Consider the following 15000-nt stretch of genomic DNA (forward strand, 5'->3'; position numbering starts at 1 on the left):
CATAACATTAAAAACGTGAAAGCAGTACCCCGTCGACGAAAATATTTGGTATGAAAAACTCCCAATGAAAGATAATATAATATATCTCAAAAATATATTGGGCATTTTGTTTCCATTACTCAATCGGTTTTTATATTTCACCATCCCAAAACGGGTGGTTTTCCATCTGCGCACGTAGTAAAAACATATGGAAAAATTTGCGATGCTGACACCAAATCACCAATGCTTAAAGATAACTTTACTTTCTCTGGACAAGAGTGGAACCTATAAATACAGTTTACTAATTGCTCCTTCCTAAGACAAGAAATAAAGCACTATACGCATTTACAGGACTGAATCCCTTGGGTACAATTAATGGCCCCTGCATGGGGAGTAACTTCTTCCTTAGTGGCCAACTGCAATTAAGATAGCATGACAATGAACAAAGTATACTACAATGTGCTATAGCCTAGTAGTAGCCAGTATTACCTGGACACACCTGTCCCAGAGCATGCCAGCGGCGTGGGATGGTGAGCCACCATGTCAAAAGGTAAAACAGCACCTAATAAGGGGTTGCATATCCCTGAAATTAATTTTCGGAACTTTGTCTTCCAGGATCCCTGTCTTATTTTTTGATAGATAAAATGAAATAATAAAATGAAAGAAAATGCTTGTTGTCCTTAAAGCATAAAACCAAATGGAATTGATTGAAATTTTCAGTGAACTCCTTTAAAAACATAGAGTTAGGGGCAAAGCAGATTTTAATGAATTTTCTGCAAATTCTGTGTGGTGGATAAACCCATTTTTCTCTCTACAATGAAAGGCCGAAAAAATATTTCCATTCACTTTGTTGAAAGCAACTATTGTCCTTTATCATATAGCGAAGCCGATTATCAATAAATCTATACCGATACGATATTTACCGTTTATGTAATTTTCACATTTTTTTATCATAAGGCTTTTTTTTATCAAAATTTGTTCATTCTTCGCCACCGAGGTTTTAGTTTATGTTTCATCCCACATGATACAAATATTGTGAATTTGCTTACCATTACATAGTAATGATGGTATACAGTGAGAAAATGTCTAGTTAAAGTCTTAGAAACTAGGTTATACAAAAGCGTTTTGACTTGTTACAACAGATAAAAAAAACACAAATTATAACTATATTTTAAAACGTTTGTTACCATGGTAATGATAATGATCTGATGATTATAAAGCAGTTAATAATGACTGATACTGTAGATTGATAACATTCTTAAATACATACGTGAACGTCTGTTTCAATAATAATAGAAAATTGCACCACCATAAACTAACATGGTATATCTACTTTCTATCTACAGGTGTTTTTAGGCGAATTTGCTATTACCTTTCAATATTCATATGAGTAAACAACAAATGATTACATTTAAAAGGACCATGCATAAGGATGTTTGGGGTAATGTGGAAATCCTCCTCACATTTTAATATTTGGCAGATCTTCTCTCTTTCTGTTTCTCTGTATTTATTTGTTCCTGTAAAACATTATTTTTGTGTGTATATCCATCCCATTGTCACGAAACCTAAACGCTCTTCCTATACATATCCCAATATTGATGTAGAATCTACTGATCACTTTTTACCCGATACACATGTACTTGTAAATGCCACAATGCCTCTAAACTTCTCGAATTCATTTAGCTTTTTCAGATGCGCTTGTCACTACGAAGCATTAACCCATCGGTGACCTTTCGTACTGCGACACCAGTTGGATATCCCAATTACTCAAGCAATCTCGGCTTCCTCTCTTTACACGACCCGGTCTTTTAGAAATTGATCGCGACGTTTCATCGACCACGACCCAACATAATAACATAATTCAATTCGAATTCCAGGACCTTCCAGCCCCTTTGAATTCCAGGACCTTCCAGCCCCTCTTCCGACCCCGATTGAGGCAGGAGGGAGCTGGGGAGGCAAGGGGGGTGTTAGACAAGGAGGGAGAGGCCTGTTGAAATAGCCATATACGCCCATGTAAAATGCATTACCTGTCTGTATAGGCCCGAGTTATTTGGGAAATGGCCGCGTAATGGCGCGGGCAGAATGATGGAGGGCTTCGTTTTACGCAAAGAACCGTTCCCGGAATTGTTCATTAGGGATTAATATTCGATGTCTGGAATGGCGGCGAATAAAGGACGTCGGGGAGAGGAAAAGGGATGATGGGTCGGATGCTGTCGTTACAATGATGATGACAGCTGAAATGGATAGCAAGGGATCATTTTCATTTGAAATTCTTGAAATGTGAGTCCGAGAGAGTAATTCATAAGCATTTGGTAAAACTGCACTGGGATTTAAACTCAGATAATATATATTTATGTAAAAATATGTTAAGAAAAAAAAAGGATTAAGGCGATAATCTGAAATTTTCATTATGCAATGAAGGTATTGGTGTGGGAATAGGTTGCTATTTTATAGAAGGGGTTTCCGAAATTTTTGTGAATACGGTGTAAGTAAATTATCATAGGAATAATGGAATAAGAAAGCATTTTGTTACCAAATTCAAAATTCAATTTTATTTAGAGTATTCACGGTAACTTATCACAAAACTTACTTGAAACCCTGTTACGACCATTGGATATTTCTTAATAATATGAATTCATCGATGATGGCATCTTAATTGATAATAGCTGCACACATTCAAATAAGGGACTCATTAAACATTCAAACAAAGGTCTGGAAATCAAACATAAAAATCCGATTAAGTTTTTTTTTTTTTTTCTAACTGCAGGCCATTGTATAATTTCTGAGAAAGATAAAATTTGGTTTATTGAAAATTTCTGAAAGTTAGATAAAGTAGTATATATATATATATAATATATATAATATATATATATATATATAATATATATATATATAGATATATATAATATAAAGAAAAAAATCTTTGTCATAACTCATCAGATCATCAGATCCAACCAAGTAACTGGAAAATTTAAAGAGAGAGAGAGAGAGATGAGAGAGACGAGAGAATCTGCAAACAAATACTGTCATTACTTACTCCTAATTCCGCGGAGAGTCTCTGGAAAACGTTTTGCAGCTGTATGAGACTGTTAACTGCGTTGGGGCTGGTCTCATTCAGGACGTGGAGTTCCCTCCTGCTGTAGCCCAGGAGGAGGAATAATCCCGTCGGGAGGTCGTACTCATCTGCAGGAGGGCGAAGGTGCTCTGAGTTAGGAATTATTGTTATTTCTGATGCTGCGAAAGATCTAAAGCAGTGGTTCTCACCGGGGAGGTGGGGGGTGGGGGGGTGGGGGGTGGGGGGGGGCATTCAGCAATTTTCAGGGGAGGCGTGAGCGCCTGGGAAAAATTTAAAATTCTCCAATTGTATTCGTTATTCTTTTAACAAGAGTAAGAAATTAATAATGTTAGTTTCCTAGTCTACTACTTTAGTCAGATTAGTTGGGCATACCATGTTTTGTAATTATTTACCTCCCTCCCTGTCCCTCAAAACCCCTCCTCTCTCTCTCTCTCTCTCTCTCTCTCTCTCTCTTCTCTCTCTCGCTCTCTCTTCTCCTCTCCCTTCTCTTTCTCTTTTAATATGGCATGGAATTGTGCTCATAGTTGGAAGTGGGGCGTGGTAGGATGGATCAAGTTGCTATGATAAAAAAGGCTGAGAACCACTGATCTAAAGTCTTAGTGGAAATATGAGGTGAATGAAAGTACTTTTTACTTCATGGTTGTACTTTCGTGTAAGGACTGTCTATTTTCGTTGGCAGAAATGTTATCAATTTTATATAGAATTTAGTTATGGCTCTTTATTTTGCTATGGAAAGGATCTAAAATCTTAGTGAAAATATGAGGAAAATGAAAAGAATTTCTTCTTAATGGTTTTTCTTTCGTGTCAGGATTGGCTGTTTTTATTCTTAGTATAGAATCAAAGTGTGGCTTTTTATTTTGTTAAAGGAAGGATTCAAAGTCTTAATGGAAGTATGAAACAGATAAAATAATTTTCTCTTGATGTTTGCACTCTCGTGTCAGGATTAGCTATTTTCATAGGTAAAAATTGTAATATATTTTTATTGTGGTTCTTCATTTTGTTATGGGAGGTATCTAAATTCTAAGTAAAAAATATGATACGAATTAAAATAATTTTCTGTTGATGTTTATTCTTGAGTGAAAGGTGAGGTTATTTTCTTTGGAATAAATTTTGTATAGAAATCTCTATAGAATATAGTTGTCACTCGTTTTTTTTTTTTTTATAGAATACACATATTTTAAAAGAATCTTCATAAATTGATAGTTATTCCTCCTAAGGTCTATTGCGATTACACAGAAAAAGGCCCGGAGATAAGCAAAGCATCCTAACTCTTTCTGTTACCAATAAATATTTACGCTTGTCAACCTGTTTTTCTTCTTTTTTTTTTATTACGCTGGCTGCAAAATGCTGCTAGGGTCTTCAAATTGTTCATATTAAAAAAAAAACGTAGTTATACGCACAAAAGCATTCGTCATTTTAAGGCACAGATAACAAACAAAAGCATATACGAGTATATGATTTTGCTTTTGTTCACAAAATGGAGAAAAAAATTCAAGCGTAAAAAGAAAAGCTGAATGTCGATGGAAATAATATCAACCGTACCTCTCCTAAACGGTCCAGTAACAGAGTATTATTGTAATATTTTTTCAACTCAATTCGATTTTTTAATGTTTTATTTCATTCTCAAGCCCTTCTATAAAGGAAAAAAAGGCAGGCATTTATAACAAACCTTTAGTGTTTTTATTTCAAAAGAAAGCCACTACAAAAAAAAAAACTCCCTCAAAAACATAAACATATAGAAATGTCAGCAGAGCTGACTTTATGAAGAAAACCAGTCGTGTTTAGGATTTGTAGACGACAAAGAGAAGAATTTGAAAAAATACAATTTCAAAAATTAGAGTTGATGATTACCCTTGATCAATTTTAATTATTTACTTTTATAGAAGGAATGATGATAAAAATCAGAGAAAGGGAAGGAAATTTAGGTCCAAAGTTGTTGGATGAGAAATGCGGTAGTGAATGAGATCTGGATTACCTGATTTTAGATGGCGCAGTGTTGTCTGGGAATCGTGAAGACAATTCGAAGATAGTGGTGAAAGATTTTAAATGTATTTGTAATATGAGGAAGTTGAAAGTAAGTATGGCTATTACGGTAAATCAAAACCAAAACGGTTGAATAAGAAATGTTAATATTATTGATGAAGGGAAGCAAAAGAAAGACAAAAAAATATTAATGGAAGCTATTGAGGGATATATCTAGCAAACTTCGCCTCGAGGAAATGAAGTTTGTATGTTACAAGTGATAGAACTCATGAAACGAACTTTTTCAGTTTCCATCCCATGACTTATATCGGGAGGTAGCAATTGAAACGGGAGACAATGTATTGAGATGTGTTGCTTACACACACACACACACACACACACACACACACACACACACACACACATATATATATATATATATATATATATATATATATATATATATATATATATATATATTATATATATATATATATATATATATATATATCTATACATATATATATATATATATATATATATATATATATATATATATATATATATATATATATAACCACCCTGCACAGCAAGGGAAAGCTCTGAATCACAACAATAAACTCTCTCTCGCTCTCTCTCTCTCTCTCTCTCTCTCTTCTGTGAAAACCCCTCTATTCAATCTCTCACTTCCTCTCCTTATTCTTTCTCTAATTTATTCTCTCCCATTCCTGTTAAGATTGTTGCTTTAGTTACATTGCTCAGCATTTTTGACATCTTATATTTCACCACTTCTTAATCACCATTCTTATTAGGGTTAAACTTGGACTCGAAAGGCAGTGGGTGTGTTGCTATTCATCCTAGTAACCTCAAAAACAATGTTTTAGACACTAATATTTGTCATTTAAAAAAATTGATTTTTCACATCTCACCCCCTCTTACTATTATGGCTGAGCTTGGACTTTAAGAGAATGTCACTATTCATTTCAGTGACCTCGAAAACTATGGGTTAGACCATAAATCTGTCGCATTCAGTAAATTTTACATATCACCCCCCTTCTCACTGTCTTCTCACTACCCCTTCCTATTGGGGCTGAACTTAGACTTAAAGGACATCGGGAGAGTCTCTTTTCATCTCAGCAAGCTTGAGAACTATATCTGTTGTTTTCAGTTATTTTTACATATCACTCCTTCCCATCCCTTCTCACCCTCCTTCCTATTGGGGCTGATCTAGAACTAAAAGGGAATCAGGTGTCTCACTATTCATCTCAGTAACCCAAAAAACTATGGATTAGATGTTATATTTGTCATTTTGTATTTTTTTTATGTCACCCTCTTCCCACCCCTTCTCATCCCCCTTTTCTATGAGAGCTGAACATGGTATCAAAGGGCATCAAGAACATTGGTATTATTGGTGACCTTGAAAACTATGGATTAGACACTATTATCTGTTACTTTATGTAATGTTTACATGCCATACCCTTCCTACCCATTCTCACCTGCCACTCCCTACCAGGGCTGAACTTTGACTTAAAGGCATCAGAAGTGTCACTATTCATCTCGGCAACCTCAAAATCAATGGATTAGACACTGATATTGTCATTTTCAGTTTTTTGCATGTCACCTTTTTCCATCCCTTTGTATCAGGACTGAACTTGGACTTAAAGGGTATCAAGAGCCTTACTATTCATCTCAGTGACCTCGATAGATATGGATTAGCCATTAATATTTGTCGTTTTCGATAATTTTTAATATCACCGTTTCCCACTCACATCTCATCCCAGCACTTGGGGTGAGATGTGAGTGGACTTGAAAGGCATCGGGAATGCCAACATTAATCTCAGAGACGTTGAAGACTATTGATCATACAGTAATATCTGTCATTTGCACAAAACCCTTTTGTTGCCAGTGATATCTTCCCCACACAGTATTCTTCTCTAGATGGTATGCCATGTTTGGTTGAAATTACTCAATGTGTTTCAAAATGTATGCTGCACATCCTCACATACACACATACATCCATTTACACATATATATATAAACATATATATATATATATATATATATATATATATATATATATATATATATAAGCTACAAATGTCCTTTAATATCCAATTTGCTTTACCTCAGAAATAATATATTTTCATGTACGTTAACCTCTTTTGTTGGCCGTGTCGTTTAAGGAGTCACTGCAGTCATGAGTTATTCTCTATGGGCTGGCTCGAGCCCACGAAACGACGAACTGATTATATCAACTAAAAAATTCCCCATTGGTTTACATTTATGAATATATTTTATTTCCAAGCTAGAGGAATTGAATATTAAAGGAGTCTAGTAGCTTTATGTTTTATATATGAATCACAGTGACGTGATGAAGTTCATGATTTTTTAACCAGGAAAGAAGGTGAAACAAAATAGCACTATCCAAGTCTTTTGTGGAGATTGTTTCTTGTTGTGCCAAGAAACTTATTTGTGTATTTACAGCAGTCTTTGCATTCAGCCTCAAGATACCAGAAGAGGATACCGAATTACTGAGTCCATAAAAAAAACACACACACACATTTCCTAGTCTTAAGAACATAGCTTAACGATCCTTGTCTTGTCTCCACTTTCACACATGCCCATACATACATACATATATATATATATATATATATATATATATATATATATATATATATATATATACACACACACACACATATATATATATAAGCGATACCACGGGAAATGATAGTCAGGAATCCAAGGGCTTTCGTCTAGCTCCTTGACGATGTCTGAATTAAGACGAAAGCGCTTGGATTCCTGACAATCATTTCCCGTGGTATTCGCTTATTTATGAAGTCACGTGCATCTACTGTGATTTTTTAAGCATATATATATATATATATATATATATATATATATATACGTATATATATATATATATACGATGTTTCACTCTACAATAGAAAAAGAAAACAATAACGAAAGGACTTGCAAAGACCTCGTCTCACTAGATTCCCCCTCACAATGCCCCCGAGGAGTCAATCTTAAGTGTGTGAAAACTTTATAGCCTTTCTTTCATTTCCTGTTCCCATTCTTTTTCTTCTCCCACTTTCTTTTTGACTGACCTATTCATCTCCTGTATACATGAACACACCATCAATATACTTCCCTTCTTACACACATACACACACTTGTGTATATATTTATATCATATATTATTATATATATATATATCTATGATAATATATAATATTATATATATATGATTTATAGATTTATAATGATAATGTATTATGTTATATGGATTATATATATATTATATGTATAATTATATTATCCAACTATATATAGTTTAACGAAAAGTTAGAAGCATGTTTGTTATGATTTAAACGTATTTTATTATGAAAGAAAGTTTGTGTGGGAAGTTTAAAAAAAAAAACAGAGGATAGACAGACTAAGTATAATAATAAAAGTGATTAATAAGGTGCTGATAATGAATGATATAGAAAATAAGTTGCCGAGAGCAATATGGCAATACAACGTGAACTCTGACACGGGAAATTAGACTAAACACCTTTAAAAGAGCCATTGCACACTGTTTGTATGGCACCCAAGCCAGCTAATAGTAGGAGGATAATATACATAATTTAATAGATTTTTTTTCGGGTTCCACGTAATTAAAATTCCACAATTACAGCTTTATACCTCACCTCTAAAGCTCGTGTATCTTGCGAAATCACTACACATCTGACCATACCTTGCCTCGGCCTCTTGCAAATGAATTCTCCCGAGTAGCAGATGCACTCGCCTCTGGCGACCTGGAACCCGGGTGCATTATGATTGTAAACAGCGAAGTCCGTCTCACAGGGGCGTCGCTCCACGCAGTCCAGAACCTGCCGGAGTGGACGGGCGAGTAAGAAATGCGGATATCGTCATCGGGGGAAATTAAATTTCGAGCCAATAAACATAGGGAATTGGCAATTTGGGGAAGTTAAGAATGAGGGTGCAGAAAATCCATCCTTTTCCTTCCACGCTCCTCGTTCTTACACTTTGTCAATGCTTGTCATTTTGCAAAAGAATATTAAAGAATATTTGTTTTTATATAGAAGTTCTCTAATAAAATGGGTTCATTGTTAGTCATTTTAATGCAATTAGAATTCTTTATAGACACAAAATACAAAATCTTGCATTTTTCATCTGGAACTAATTGAACGCTATTCAAATGCCACACATATTAATAGATCAAAAGGTTAGAATATCATATGGTAAAAATATCCTATTAAAAGAGAATATTATATTGTAAAAAATATGAAATCAATCTATGGTCGTTTAACGAACTGTTTCCAAAGAATGATTCCGACGATATCAATCAGCTAGATTAGGCATCAGATAAATAAAAGTGAAAAAAAAATTCTATTTATAAAGTTAAATTCACGACAGAAATGCCGTCGATAGCTTATCCAATTCGTAATGCAATTATGTTACCCAGTTGCAGCAGTCATGAAAGGGAAAGGAAAAAAAAATGTTGGGGAAATACTTTATTCAATTTGACAATCGCATCAGACTTGTTAACTGTGAAAGTGTATATCTTCACGTTTATACTAGCTATGGCAGCCTTTACACACACACTCATATATATATATATATATATATATATATATATATATATATATATCTATATATATATATGTGTGTGTGTGTGTGTGTGTGTGTGTGGTTTTGTATACATATAATATATATATATATATATATATATATATTATATATATTATATATAATATATATATATATATATATATATATATATATGTGTGTTGTGTGTGTGTGTGTGTGGGTGTCTGTGTGTGTGTTTGTACGTATTTCAACGAGGGAAACCTCTTCCATGCAAACTCACACTCAAAATTAAAAGTAATCAACAATATATATATATATATATATATATATATATATATATATATATATATATATATATATATATATATATATATATATATATAATTTTACAATCCTCGTAATAATGGTCATTGTTTTAAACTTAACTGTATAGGCAAATTGTGGGTAGAATTTGACTACTCACATCACTACCCCATCTGGGTAAATGCTTAATATGACTGGTGCCATCTTGAACACCTGGGCCAGATGACCTCATATCCTATGTGCAGGAAACTTAAGGAAAACGTAGTCCCGCCGCCATACAACGACATCTACGATGAGCTGGAGTGTAATCTCCCGACGATATAAAAAGGCAGCACACGTATGGCCAATCCTGACATTGTCACGGGCTACTCTATGAGCAAGAGCCCGTGCTGGCATAAGACCAACTCAGTCAAAAACAACATGGCCAAACCTTGAAAAACGTTGGTAACTTATTCAGGGCAATTCAGTCCTCATTTGCTCTCTCGAACTGTCCCTTACTGTCCCATCGTAGGTGTCCAGAGCCTCAGTTACTTTTGTAGCGAATCCCTTTAACACTACCGTGCATAGCTGGCGCCCCCGAAGACGAAGAATCCTGACGAAGGTAGCTTACCAGGGTGAAGGTTCTTATGTCAGAAACATCCCTGTTATTCTTTTACATCTTTATTTTTGTTTTTCAATGTACGATGTACTACAGTGAGACCTGCATCTTGCTTTATTCAAAGAAGTAACTGTAACGTAATTGCCTTATCCAGTGTTGTCGGAATCCAGTTCTGCACAATTCCTCGATTCCTTATCAGTGGTTTCTCTCTTTCAGCAAAGTAACCGTGTGTCATTCTCGATTACAGATAGGAGATAGCCTGCTGTGGATCTGTCTATCACCTTGTGCGTTCAGTGCCCTTTGAAACGGGCCCCTGTGAGGTTCTTCAGAGATCTATCCGGTGTTTGTTAATATTGTTACACGGCAGGACTATGTTTACCTGTCTTCATTTATGCTTCCATTCTTCTGATATGTTTTCTAATTTAAATATAATTAATTAATAAAAACCTAAGTGTTTACCCATTAACTTCGCTCCTGTAAGAGGGACCTCAGCCAAAATCTTTGCATATGAATTTACCTGAACCCATTGTTAAAGTCAGATTTCACCTTTCCAAGATTAGTTACCGTAGCCATGTATAGAACTATATATATATATATATATAATATATATATATATATCTATATATATATATATATATATATATATATATATATATATTACACTTATATATATATATATATATATATATATATATACATATATGTGTGTGTGTGTGTGTGTGTGTGTGTGTGTGTGTGTGTGTATACGTATGCATCAGTAGCCGAGGCATTCATGGTTTATTCAAACATTCGTGGGAGAATTTTAAGTACAAAGGAACCTAGAAGACATTAACGTTTTTATATACGTATATGCACAGAATGGTTATGAAATTAAGCGTCAATTCATCTCCATATATATCTTTAGTTACCTGACCTTTTAGACATTTTTATTTTATATTTCCTCTTCCCTGTTTTACTGGATTCGAAATCTCTCACTTTCTGTTATTTTTTTAAGGATTGTTCCTGCATTTCGGTTACCTTCTCCGCCTATGATCTTTTCTTTTGTAAACTGCTAACTTCGTTTGTTTTTCTCTTATTCCATCATGTTGATTTTGACAGTTTCGCATCTTAATATAATCCCCTTCGATAGATTTTTATCCTTATACGTTATATCTTTACGTTTCCTTTGTTCTTACTATAAACTAGTTTCACCCCCTCTATTAACTCTCTGTACTTTGAATTTACCGTGACCTACCTTTTCATTCACTTTATTCTTTAACCGCTCTATTGAATAAACTTAAACTTTACTAAATCTCCTCCATTGTTGCCCTATTACCAGATTCTCGGAATCGTATATTTACACTCGAGTTGGTTTTTCCATTAGGATGTTGGTATTTGACCAGGGGCCTCGTCGTTCTCTCTCTCTCTCTTCTCTCTCTCTCTCTCTCTCTCTCTCTCTATCTATCTTTTTTTTACTCCTTTTGTTCAGTACTATATCTTCATAACTGGATAATCGGCTTCAGTTATCGCTTGGCTATCTATTTTCACTGTCATTGGTAGGAGAGGACGTCACTATTCTCGACTGGGATAAAAATATATATATTTGTTTTTCATTCAAGTATTTCTTTTAAAACGAACAAGAACGCTCATAAATCTCGAAATATTAACAAGTAATATGCACTACTTTTATGTGGTAATTTTTTTTTACTATTTAATCAACTGGTTTTTTAAGGAAAAAGAATACGACTAGATATCGAAATATAATTAATAGTTACTATGTATTGGTTTTGTGTGATCATTTTATTTAACCTTCATTTAATTAAGTAATTTTTTAAGAAGAGGAAGAATAGATATAAAGCTAATTCGAAATATGAGTCATTGATAAAATGCATTAATTCAGTGCTGCCTTCTTCTATTGCTGGCAGAAACGTTGTAACAGAGATTCAAAGCAAAACAACCACAGACGAAGAAGAACCCAGAAAATATTCATTACACACGTTATAGCTCACTTACCGTCATATAACTGGAACCCTTTTCATGCGACAAGTCATTTACGGTTGAATTAAATCCTGAAAAATCCTGCGGCACAGGAAGGGACTCCTGTGAGAGCAGCGTTTTTTTTTTTTTTTTTTTTTGCTGCGTTAAACCGTAATCCCTTAGGAGCAGTTACGTCTAATTCGATCGTGTGTACTTTTCTGTCTTTTTAAAAGACCAAAGTGATCATTTTTCGATCTTGTGATTTACGTTATGATAAAACAATATAAACGAAATTTATATTTCTAAGAGTGCTTAAAATCCTGAAGACTGAGATGTCTTGACGATTGAGTTTTTTCTGTGAAGATATTAGCCTATGGTACATACACTTCACTAAAAAAAATTCAATTGAATAACTTTAAAAAATTACATCACCATCAAGCAACTAACACAGAAAAATAGACAGACACTTTCAAAAATGATCCGAGTCCGTTGCCGGCCTCTCCAGAATTGATTTCGAAAATCCATTAACTATTTCTTTTAGACCAAAAAAAAAGAAAAAAAAAAAAAACACACACACACACAAATGAATCGAGAACCCCCTTGTAACCTATTGACATAGTTCAAAAGATAATACAGAGAAGGAAATGAAAACTGGCCAAATTGAAAGGGCAAATAAAACGCAGAAACCAACATCAACATGATCAGTACGATATCCTACGGCGTAGTGAGGGCACCCGGAGAAGAAAATAACCTGTCGTAGGACTTAGATGTATCCCCCTTTCAGAAAATCCCATTGTGGATGGGTTAGGGAACTTTCTGATGAGCATTTCGTTCCCTAGTCAACGTCATTACCGGTAAGAACGGGAGATGATGGGAAAGGAAAGACCAGCCTAAAGTTAGATGATGGGGAAATACTTGCTCGAAGGGTTATGCTGGAGAACTCTCCTGCTGGTTCCGATAGGGTTTCTGAGCAAAGGGGGACTGAAATGAATTAAGGGCGAGGGCTTAAGATGGTTTATAGCCACAAGATGATCCAAAAGTATACATAGCTATGATGTAGTTAGGGATGCTCGCTTGACTACCGATGCTATTACTGTTACTGCTACTGCTTTGTTATTTTCCAGAATCTTATAACCCATCTTTCTTAATGATGCGGATCCATAGCGTCTTTTATTGTAAAGCGTCCCGTGATTCATTGAGTTTATTATTTAGGTTAACGGGGGCATTGTATTTATATTTAGGATCAGACTAGAAAAAAATGCATCTAGTCAATTTTTCCATTCGTCTTGCCACACCCTACCAAAAAAAAAAAAAAAAAAAAAAAAAACTTATTGAATTCTAAAATAAATACCAGTCACCGAATTTATCTCTTTCCTAACTAATGGTTGTACTTATGGTAAAAATTTTCTCTGAATAATAAGAGGACATTCCAATAGCTTAACCTAAATTAAAAAACGTAGACCAAGCCCCATAGATATAAGATGAAGCTTCAAGTGCCAATAAATATAATAAATTAATTCGCTTATGACTGACTTTAGTTCCATCATGTAGCTAACAGTGTCACCCGGAAAATAAATTTCTTTTTTTCTTGACTTGACAAAGAACCATCGGAATCTCGTTTTATTTTGAACAGATTTCAGTCAAATTGACGGAATCATGAGCTAATGAAATTAGGATTCCATGAAATTACCCTTTGTAATTTTCCTCGATATGATAAAATAAATGACGGATTTACTTTTGTGGCAAAGAGAATGTCAGATTCAATATGTGATAAATCTAAATTATTTATTTTAGGAAAATATGCACACTAAGCAAATATAACTGAAAACCAAAACCTAAATAAATTCAAATTACTTTCTGTTTCATTACTGGAGTTAGAAATATAACTTTAATGACAAGATTCGTGTTAAAATTCTGAATAAGATATTTATTAACCCTCTTTGTTAATTATTAATCGTACGGTATTGAATATATTCAAATTTCAGATTCAGTTGCACATAAAAAAAGTGACAAGAAAGTAAAAAGAAAAAAAAAGACAAAAGTACCTGTAGCGAACAAATCTTACCGCATCAAATGATCAATAAACAGAGTTAAATAGAATAATTTGTTTTTCAAATGATAAAATATTCCTAAAAAAGTACGTTCTTAAAAATACTTTATCTTACCGTACATACAGCGGTCAGGTTCTTTACGCAATAGCATAGTTCTGAACAGTCTCTGTCATTGTCCTTATATAGCTGAAAGAAAAAAGAAAGATAAATCATTAGCGATAATGTTGACATAAGAATTTTAAGACCATTCCCACTATCTCTTGAACGTTGCCTTTCTTTGCATATGCATTAAAAATATAATAAACGGCTCAACCTACGAAAGCACAGGAAATTAAACACTAAATGATGCAATAAGTTGTTTAAGAATGATTGACAGGAAATCAGGTAAATCCGTAAATACTCAACATTTAAAGACGAGTAGAGACTTTGAGCAATTACGAACAATAAGGATAATTTACATAATTTGTGAAAGA

General features: G+C 34.0%; 1 protein-coding gene across 3 annotated transcripts in view; it reads right to left on the reverse strand.

The window, feature by feature from the left end:
• LOC135219297 (uncharacterized) overlaps window positions 1-15000 on the reverse strand; it is a 349477-nt gene that overhangs the window by 86138 nt on the left and 248339 nt on the right. For all 3 annotated transcript variants that reach the window (XM_064255950.1, XM_064255949.1, XM_064255947.1), the window contains 3 exons: window positions 14642-14713; window positions 8763-8898; window positions 3017-3162 (listed from right to left, as the gene is read on the reverse strand). In XM_064255950.1, the coding sequence (XP_064112020.1) occupies window positions 3017-3162; window positions 8763-8898; window positions 14642-14713 (354 nt within the window). The remainder of the gene's footprint in view (window positions 1-3016; window positions 3163-8762; window positions 8899-14641; window positions 14714-15000) is intronic.

Source organism: Macrobrachium nipponense, chromosome 1 (assembly GCF_015104395.2).
Source record: "Macrobrachium nipponense isolate FS-2020 chromosome 1, ASM1510439v2, whole genome shotgun sequence".
Taxonomy (NCBI): domain Eukaryota; kingdom Metazoa; phylum Arthropoda; class Malacostraca; order Decapoda; family Palaemonidae; genus Macrobrachium; species Macrobrachium nipponense.